The sequence below is a fragment of the Orycteropus afer genome, unplaced genomic scaffold, assembly GCF_000298275.1.
Source record: "Orycteropus afer afer isolate SDZICR_OR568_19922 unplaced genomic scaffold, OryAfe1.0 scaffold00042, whole genome shotgun sequence".
Classification (NCBI taxonomy): Eukaryota; Metazoa; Chordata; class Mammalia; order Tubulidentata; family Orycteropodidae; genus Orycteropus; species Orycteropus afer.
This window is the reverse complement of record NW_006921629.1, coordinates 8,502,395-8,512,911: the sequence shown is the minus strand read 5'-3', so window position 1 is coordinate 8,512,911 and position 10,517 is coordinate 8,502,395. Positions and strand designations below refer to the sequence as shown.

Below are 10,517 nucleotides of genomic sequence, written 5' to 3'. Positions count from 1 at the left end.
AATCCCTTCGGCTGATTGCTCTTCTCTCTGGCTTCCTGGCTTTTAATCCCCTTTCTCCTGCTCTTCCCGCCTGCTACTTTGGGCGTCCCTGAGTTGTCTCTCCTCACCTGTAACCCTGGGGCTGACCCTATAGGATAGAGTAAAACTGCCCATAGGGTTTCAACAGACTCCCACATCTTTTTATACTGAGTGGCTGTTGGGTTTGAACCACTGACTCTTTGGTTAGCAGCTGACCCTTTCAATGAACACTGTGCCACCAGGGTTCCTTCACTTCACCACAGGGATCCTTCAAATGATACTACATAGGTAGTTAGATAGGTGTTTGGATAGAAGATGGGTTTCGTATGAGTGAGACATAGTGTAGAGTAGTGTGAGGAGTGGGTAGGATGATGATGATGCAGTGTGATTTGGTAGAAAGACGTCTGAACTTGAAATCTAGTAATAAAGAATCAAAATCATCTGACTTCAATGAGCTCAGAAAAGTAGGTGAAAAATGTATGCCATTGCTCCTGAGGTAAAAGGTTGGAGAAAATGCCAAGGAATCCATCTCTGGGAACTGCTACCATGCTGCAGCTATGACTTCCAGAGTAAATTATTTTCATGTTCCTGGGAGCTTGGCTTCTTATTTTCCATGAATTAATAAAATATAATTTTTAGCAATCTACCTTCTTGGCTACACTTTCAAGACTATCAGGGGGAACTTGGAGGGCTCATATAATTCTCCATAAGAAAACTGAGGCATAGTCTGGGAGCCCAAATCACAGCTGAAGACAAGGACAGAACACTAATCCCCAGGCTCTTATTCCAGTATTCTTCACATCGAAGGAGATTTGGCAGACACACCCGTCCTATAATGTGGTGGCTTAAAAAATAGTTTCAGTTTTCCACCCTGGGTCTACTTTTAAAATTATCTTTATAACAAACTCCTAAATATCATTGCTACTAAGCACATATGTATAAATAATCAATTAGTCAGTGATTCACAGTGATAATAAGTGATATCCACCATCAATAAATCAAATTAGCTCATTAAAGTGACAAGAGTCTAATGTTCAATCCAAATGGAGTATTACTAAATAGCAGATCAAGAACTAAATGGAAGTTGATAATACATTGTTTGGGAGAGAGTGTGAAAAGAAACTGTTTCTTTTATACATCGCTGCTAGAAGTCTAAATTGGAACCACCTCTCTTATAATACTTACCAAGATTTAATGTGTGTCTACCCTATGATGCAGCATTTGTACTTCTAAATATTAACCTTTGGAGAATCACATGCACATATGCATAAAGAGATACATACAGGATGTTTATTATAGCATTGTTTAACATTTCAAAGATGAAACAACCTAATGCCCATCAAAAGGAAATGATTAAAGAGTCATCGTATTATATAGCACGCTAAACGGAATGAACTAGATCTCTGTAGTTCAATGTGGGTAGATCACACACAAAAAGCAAGTTATTAGAGGATGAAGTATTTTATGTACATTCTTATCACTCTCCCCCATTAAAGCTATACAATATACTTCGTGTGTGTGTGTGTGTGTGTGTGTATAAAATCTGGAAGGACTTACACCAACCTCATAGCAGTGGATATGTCTGAAGAAAGTAGGAGAAGTAACTAGGCTTGGGAGAAGAGGACTTTAGCATTATCTGAAATACACTAAATTTTAAAAGAAGAGAATAGAAATATATATTTATATGCTTAAAATTAATTTAAAATAGTTAAATAAAGAGGAAAAATTAATAGGGCCTGCCCACAAGTATAACTAGTATATTTGGGAATTATGTTCTGTATTCTAGCAGCTTCCTACATATCTGAATACCATATAACATCCTTGTTGGATATGGATATGGAATTCAAGCTCATTCCAAAGAGCAACAAAATGTCAGTCTTCTGAGAGAGTTATTAATAGCGCAGCCTACTCAGTCTAATTATTCAGTGTGCAGATTATACAAGCAACTTTTTTCTTCCTTGTCCGCCTCTTTCTCTTTCCTACTGCCTACTCTTCAACCATTTTATTACTCTTCTGCACCTATGCCAGAAAATGTAAGTGGTATGGAGAAGAGGGGAGAGTCAGATCAGCTGTTTATTTCTCTCGATGTTAGAACGCCTTGGTGGGAATGAGGATTGGAATAATTTGGTAAAGATAAGTCAAAGGTGTTTGGTATAGAGTCAATTCTGACTCATGGTGACCTTGTATGTGTCAGAGTAGAACTTTGGTCTGTAATATTTTCAAATTTTCTTTCAAGGTGCTTCTGGGTGGACTTGAACCACCAACCGTTTGGTTAGCAGTGGAGCACATTAACTATCTGCATCACCCAGGGACTCCTATCAATGGGTCTGCAACTGCCCTTATCATGGAAGGAGTAAGGAGTTACTTACTTGGAGGGATATGAAGGGCTCAGAATGTCATGCTTACCTATTACAGATGCCAGAGCTGCCACGATTCAAACATTTCTTGGGTGGAGAACTTTATTTCTAGAGAATTGAGGAATGCAAATATGTGTTAGTAAGTATGTAGTTAGAGCAAATGTAGTCAGATAAAATGCAGAAAGAGAGGACCTGGGTAGCCCTAAAACCAACCACCACTGCCACCACAATAATAACAGCAGCTAACACTGTGGTAAATTTTTTACAGAGATTCTCTCATTTAATTTTCACAGCAACTTGTGGGGTAGGTATTATTATCCTACCTTACAGATGAGGAAGGAGCTCTGGTGGTGTAGTGCCTGAGGCATTTGACTGCTAACCAGAAAGCTGGTGGTTCAAACCCACCAGCCACTCCTTGGAACGAAGACTACTTCCATAAAGATTTACCGCCTCAGAATACCAATGGGGGTCACTATGAGTCAGAAATGATTTGACGGCAGTGAGTTTGGGATTTTTTTTTTTTTTTTTTTTTTGAGTTACAGATGAGGAAACTGAGCCTGAGCAGATAAGTAACTTTCTGAAGAACACAGTGAGTGTTGTAGATGGAACTGGAGCAAACTGCAATGCCTGTATTCGTACTATAATACTGTTTTATCCAACACTAGCACAGGCTGATATGTTAACTCAGTCTGAGAGAGCAAAGATCCAAGGCTATGCTCTTGGATTTCTTAAAAATCGACCCCTTAGTACAGAATCAATATTATGTCTTTTTCAAAGTCTGCCTTCTCTACCACATCAAAAGTTCTATAAGGTTTTGAACTGGATCTATCTTATTTCCCTATTGTATCCCCATGTGCTAGCCCAAAGCATGGCATGTAGCAGGTACTCAATAAATACCTATCAAACGAATGAATGACTGCATGAGACAGACAGAAGGAAGACCTTGAACACTGACTATGAACTATTGCTTATCTGCTAATTATACCTAGATGCTTGAATCTTGCAGTTCCTCCTCGCCTAAGTGGAGAAGACTTCCAAACAGCTGAAGAAGGGAGTGATGTGCAGTTGGTTTGCAATGTGAAATCGAACCCTCAGGCTCAAATGCTATGGTATAAAAACAGTAGCATTTTGAATTTAGAGAAAAACCGTCACCAAGTCCACCAGACAAGTGAGTCTTTTCAGCTGTCCATCACCAAAGTCAAGAAATCTGATAACGGAACCTACAGCTGCACTGCAAGTTTACTTCAGGAAATGGAGACTAAGGACTTTTACTTGATTGTTAAAGGTAACTACTGTTCCCAAAACTCTCTAAGTAGTCACCAGCACAGTGCAAACCTCAGAAAAGATGCTCTGTAAATATTTTTGAAGATAACAAGTGATGATGACAAGTAAAATTAAAGCTAATATTTTCTTTAGAGAATTATTCCCATCCTGAGGGTTTCCACTAAGAATTCAGGGAGTTACAGATAGGACACCGTTTTTGAGCAAAGCTCCTTTTCTAGAACCAAGTGGTAGAAAAAAATCTGGTTGTTTCTAATAGTTACCAACTGCCATAGAGGAGCTCTCGTGGTGTAGTACCTAAGGCATTTGACTGCTAACCAAAAGGCTGGTGGTTCAAACCCACCAGCCACTCCTTAGAAGGAAGACCAGGAAATTTATTTCTGTAGAGATACTGCCTCGGAAACCCAAGGAGGGGTCACTATGAGTTGGGACCAACTGGACGTCAGTTGAGGTTTTTCTTCAGTTCTCATAGAGTTGATTCCTACTTGTGGCAATCCTATGTATGTCAGAATAGAACTGTCCTCCAAAGGATGTCCAGGGGCTGTTTTTTCAGAAGTATATCACCAAGCTTTTCTTCTGAGGCACCTGTGGGTGGACTCCAACCATTTGGTTAGCAGGAAGTGCATTAACCCTTTGCAACACCAAGGGACTTTCAACACCAAGGGACTCCTTGGTTATCTTCTAGGGAGGAATGTTTCCAAGTTCTCCTGAGTAACAAGGTTTGTAGCAACCGAACTTTTGAGTTCACAGCCTCATGGCAAATAGAAATCAGAAATACAGAAAGATGTTGGCTAGATTTTTTTTAAAAAATGGATCTCTAAAATTACTTCTAGCTCTGAAATTCTAACCTGTAGACTAATCAGAACAGAGAGTGAGGAAAAATGGAAAAACAAAAACCTCTTTCTCTTGGCTTCATGCTTCATGTACCTAGATTTAAAACCTCTGCAATAATAGGGAACAAATGGCTCTAAGCATCTTTGTTGTTGTTATTGTTAGATGCAGATTCCAACTCACAGTGAGTTTATGGACGACAGAATGAAACACTGCCCGGTCCTACACCATCCTCACAACCTTTGCCAGGCTTGAGCCCATCATCGCAGCCACTGTGTCCATCCATCTCATTGAGGGTCTTCCCCTTTTTCTCTGATCCTCCACTTTGCCAAGCATGATAGCCTTCTCCAGGGACTGGTCCCTTCTGACAACATGACCAAAGTATCTTTACCTCCTTATATTTCTTCTCATACAAAGAGGAAGGCAAGATACCCAAAACAGCACATACAGAAAATGCTCCTCCTCACATTTCCGGCTCTTGGGCCAGCATGCTGGGAGCAGCCAAACAAGCTGAGGCTCCTAGATCTTGTTAGAACATCATTCCCTTTGTCATTTGCCTCCTTGTGCCCACTCACTGCTGTTCTTGCCAGTTTCCAGGAAGCCAAATGAACCTCTGCCAGAAGTGTTCCAGTGATGTGACCATAAAAACCAAAGCCACTGCCATTGGGCTGCATCTGACTCCTAGCAACCCATAGGGCTTCTTATTTTCTCCCCCACAGAGACAAGAAAATTATATTATCCCTCTTGGTTAAGAGGAGTCATAATTGTTCTATGTCACATGAAAAACATGCATCTTGTGTGGCAAACCGGCTTTCAGGTGGGCAAGATCCTGTTTTGGGTGGTGGGGAGTTGGAGTTGTCAGTTGACTGCCCGTCACAGTGATTCCTGGCTCATTCAGTAATTTGTCCTGCAGAGCAATGACTGTGCCCAGAGGCTACTTGCTTTTAAAACCCAAACCACAAACAGGACCTAATTACCCACTGCAAGGGGGTACCATGTTAATGATTCTGGCCATTCACCCGCCCCAGGATCACAAAAGCATGACTGGTGGCCTCAAGCCATGACACTCTATCTGGCAGTAAAGACCACATTTGGAGAGACAAGGGAATGATATCATCCCTCTTGGTTGAGAGGAGTCATAATCGCTCTATGTCCCTTGAGTAACATACATCTTGTGTGGTAAGCAGGATGCCAGCTTGGCAAACTGGCTTGCAGGTGGGCAGGATCCTGTTTTGGGTGGAGCTCTTCCAAACCAACTTGTTTTTCTGATTTCTTCCTGCTTTGTTACTTCCCTGGCTGTTGGCGGTCTTTGCAGCAGATGCAATCTACTGCTGGAGCACAGGCTAAATGCCCAGTTTGTCCTGAGCTTTGATTAGCTTCTCGTGCAGGGGAGTACTCTCTAAATGAGGCCTTGCAGATCTGGATAGGACATCACAGATCATGACATCACAGATCTTTTCTTGAGCACAAGATTTAACCCACATGCTGGAATTATTTTATCATAATGCATGGGAGGAGGCGAGGAGCATGATACCAGGACTGGTCACAAATAAGAGTGTAGAACAGGACAAAGGGAGAGTGCATTACACTTGACTGTGGCAAGTGAAACTTGCAAAATTCGCTTTCAGCAGAAACATGGAATACAAAGGGAGCCAATGGATCAGGCAGTTTATTACAGCTTGATTTCAGAGCGACCATCACAGGGGCTCCATTTCATTCGGCTTTGGTGAAAATAGTCCAGACTTTGAACTCTGATTTACTTTCCTTATTATTCCACCTTTGCTTCTCCTTTGTCTTGGCATCTCTTTTTGACATGCAAGCAAAGGGTGTCTTCATGAAATGAAGCCACTTCGGGGTGTCTCAAGGCTGGCAACTCAGAGCTTATTAGAAGAAGGTCTTAAAGAATCCACCAAAGAAATATACCTGGTTGATAAACTCAAACGAAAGTTTGCTGTGGGAATAGGAGCACGGTTTAAACTGAGGAAACACAAAGTGAAAGCGATTCAGTGGGTGCTCCTGCAAGCTATTCATTTACAGTGGTTTATAAAGGAAAAGACCACAAACATGAAGGACAGATTGAAATATGTCATGATTAGTTGAGATCTTAGTTATCTAAACCAAAACCAAACCAAACTCACTGCTGTCAAGTTGTATTCGACTCATAGCGATCCCTCCTTGGGTTTCCAAGGCAATATCTCTACAGAAGTAGATTGCCCAACCTTCCTTCTGAGGAGTGGCTGGTGGGTTTGAACCGCCAGTCTTCTGGTTAGCAGTCAAATACCTTAGGCACTGCAGCACCAGAGCTCCCCCAGAGTTATCTAGCACTGCTATAACAGAAATACCACAAGTGATAGCTTTAACAGAAATTTGTTCTCTCAAAGTTTACCAAACAAACAAACAAATATTCACTGCCATTGAATTGATTCCGACTCATAGTGACCTCCACTGGGTTTCCAGAAGTAGATTGCCTCATCTTCCATCCAAGAAGCAGCTGGTAGGTTTGAACCATCAACCTTTTGACTAGCAGTCAAATGTCCTAGGCACTGCACCACTAGAGCTCCTAGGCTAGAAATCCAAATTCAGAGTGCTGCCTCGAGGGGAAGTCTTTCTCTCTCTCTCGGCTCTGGAGGAAGATCCTTGCCTCCTTTCGGCATCTGTGGGCCCAGCATTCCTTCAATGTCCACAAATGTCTTGGCATCAATCTTCCCCTGGGCCTAAAAGCTTCTCAGCACAAGGATCCTAGTCCAAAGGACACAATGTAATACTGGCTCTTCTTTCTTGGTGGTCATAGGTCCCTCTGACCTCTGCTCACTTATTTAATCTTATTTTTCTATCTCGAAAGAGATTGACTCAAAATAAACCTAATCTTGTAGATTAGATTCTGCCTCATTAATATAATTTGCCTCTAATCCTGCCTCAATCACATCATAGATGTCAGGATTTAAAACACACCAGAACGTGGAGGACAATCACATCATATTGGAATTATGGCCTAACCAAGTTGACACGTATTTTGGGGGGACACAATTCAATCCATGACAGTTGTTAACAAAAAACTCTTATTAGTAACTGGAAACAAAACATGGAGGAAAATTGGAAGAGGTAGACTTTGGCTACCTACAAGGTTTCTGGAATATTAAAAAAATAATCTTTATAGTACACCTTAACACCTGCGGGCATGTCTTGACCTTTGTGGTACCGTGTTAACAACTGCAGCCACATCTTCTGAGAATTGGCAAAGTGGAGGTAACTTCTAAGACACAGTCAAGCCAATAAAATGGGGCCAGGCCTACATTTCAGCCAGAAGCCTCAGTCCTGTCAAGTGCCTTAAATTTCAGAGTGCTCCTTTTCAAAGGCTTGCTAGAAGACGGTACATTGAGTAGAGATTCTTCAGAGGGTTGGTGCAACCCATGCCTACGTGAGAATAATTTTTAAGAACAGCCAAGAGAGGGCAAGAGCAAAGGATATTTAATCCATCTACTCCTCAAAATTATTCTCGGGAGGAGCTGGACAAGAAATGGGGAAGAAGATAGAAAAAAAGAATTCGTTAGTGTATCACCCACTTGTTGTTGTTGTTATGTGCCGTCGAGTCAGACCTGACTCATAGCGACCCCTCCTTGGGTTTCCGAGGCAGTATCAGTATGGAAGTAGATTGCCCCATCTTCCATTAACTGCTCCTCAAACCAAAAATATCAAACTCACTGCCATTAAGTCGGGTCCAACTGCTCCTCAGGAGAAAGATAAAGCAATCTGCTTCTGTAAAGATTTACAGCCTTGGAAACCCTCTGGGCCAGCTCTTCTCTGTCCTATAGGACTGCTTGCTATGAGTGGGAATCGACTTGACAGCAATGGATTATGGGATCTATTTCACGACCCTGTTTCCTTTATAATACTTATCTCAATCTATAGTTTTTGTTTGCTTACTATCTGTCTCCCCCACTAGAGTATGAACTCCATGAAGGCAGGGATCATGCCTGTCCTATTTTTTGCAGGGCTAAGCATGGTGTCTGACACATAATAGTCTCTCAATAAATATTTGTTGACTTCACCTCAATCCACAAGCTCAACTGTATAATAAATAGCACATTATTTATTTTCTTTAAATTAGTTTTGATTCCATGACCCTGGCACCCATATAGATGGAAAATTCATCCAAGTCATGATTAGAGCCCCTTGTCTTCCCTGGGTGGCACCACAATTCAAGAATGCAAGCAGAGTCATTGTTATACTTTATTGACCTTAAGCAATCTTACTTTTGTAGGGTCACCCTATGTCATAGCAAACATTAAAATGAAGCATATTAAATATATTCTTTTTGTTTAAAACATATATTTATTAAAACTATTATGGGAGAATATTTAAATCAAGCAACAACATAAATTAGAAATCAGATTGTTTGCTTTATAATCATAACCCAAATAAATTTATAATATATTAAGTACACTTTTTACTGTAAAAATTTTGAAAGAATTTATACAAAATTGTATACATCTTGAATTGTGTTATAAATAAGTTGTTCATTTAGTTCTTGAGCTGTACCATCATTATTTAACACTTGAGATATAGTTGACAGGCCCTTGAAAAACTTACAAGTATGGGCATTGTACTCATAGTGCCTGATGAATAAGACAATTCTGAGTTTACCTGGTGTTCAAAAAGCAAGGGAATAGACTTTTATTTCCAGACCAGCATGGCTGTTGCTGGTTTCTTTCTAGGCCTAGTTACCAGTAAACCCTCTGTTCTCCCACGTTGTTCAGGGAAGTATGGAAATCTTTGCTAGTGTTGTTGGGATGGTTGGTGCTTAGAGTCCTACTTCCCTGGGAGCACCATGCAGCCACCTCCTATAATGTCATATCACCTGCTTGGGTGCAAGTACAAGGTGACCCCACTGCTCCTGGGACCCACAAGCCTCTCTTCCTTCTTAGTTCAGAGGGTTCACCACCCATTCTCTTCCTGTCCCCAAAGCCCTCCTTCTTTTTGTCCCTCTACTGGAACACTAGGAGCTCTGGCAGAACGGTGCCTGAGGCACTTGATTGCTAAAGAAGGCTGGTGGTTCAAACCCACCCACCACTCCTCGGAAGGAAGGTTAGGCAATCTGCTTCCGTAGTGATACCGCCTTGGAAACCCAAGGAGGGCTCAGCTATGAGTCGAGGAGTGGAGTCAACTGACAGCACATATCAACAACAACAAACTGTGATACCACCCTTTCTTTATCTTCTGGGCTTTTCAAAATACTTCAGCCCTTCTGCTTTCTGTATGGCAAAAAAATATAGACAAAGAAAGCACAAAATGGTCTGAATACCTACTTGGAATAGTTATTCTTATTTCAAAAACTATCCTGCCACAAATGAATGGATTAAAATCTACCTCTGCTCTTTACTAGTTTTATAACTTTGGATGAGTAACCTCTCAAAGCCTCACCTATAATATAGGAATAATAATGTCTATCATTTGGGGTTGCTGAGAGGTTTTAATTAAGAAGAAGATATATTTAAAGTGAAAGGCACTACTGCTGGGACATATTAAAAACAAAAAAACAAACTCACTGCCAGCCAGTCAATTCTGACTCACAGTGACCCCCTTTGGGTTTCTGAGGCAGTAAATCTTTACAGAAATAGATTGCCCCATCTTCTTTCTGTGGAGTGGCTTGTGGGTTTGAACAGACAACCTTCTGGTTAGCAGTCAAATGCCTTAGGCACTACACCACCAGCACATAAATTAAAAGCATATAAACATTAATTCTCATTGTCTGTGTTTGCATTTCCAACAGATAAAGAGTGGACCATACCAATAGAACCCATTATCGCAGCATGTATTGTAGTCCTTCTGACACTGTGCTTTGGACTGGTTGCTAGAAGAAAAAGAATATTGAAGGTATCTAAATATTCTAAACTAGTAGATATGAAGTCATCTAATGAATCTGGTAGCATAGTGCCTAAGGCACTTGACTTCTCACCAGAAGGCTGGCGGTTCAAACCCACCAGCCACTCCTCGGAAGGAAGGTTGGGCAATCCTACTTCCGTAGTGATA

General features: G+C 41.1%; 1 protein-coding gene across 1 annotated transcript in view; it reads left to right on the top strand.

Annotated features, from left to right (window-relative positions):
• TMIGD1 (transmembrane and immunoglobulin domain containing 1) overlaps positions 1–10,517 on the top strand; it is a 24,082-nt gene that overhangs the window by 10,111 nt on the left and 3,454 nt on the right. The window contains exons 3-4 of the mRNA XM_007937418.1: positions 3,382–3,660; positions 10,258–10,361. Of these exons, the coding sequence (XP_007935609.1) occupies positions 3,382–3,660; positions 10,258–10,361 (383 nt within the window). The remainder of the gene's footprint in view (positions 1–3,381; positions 3,661–10,257; positions 10,362–10,517) is intronic.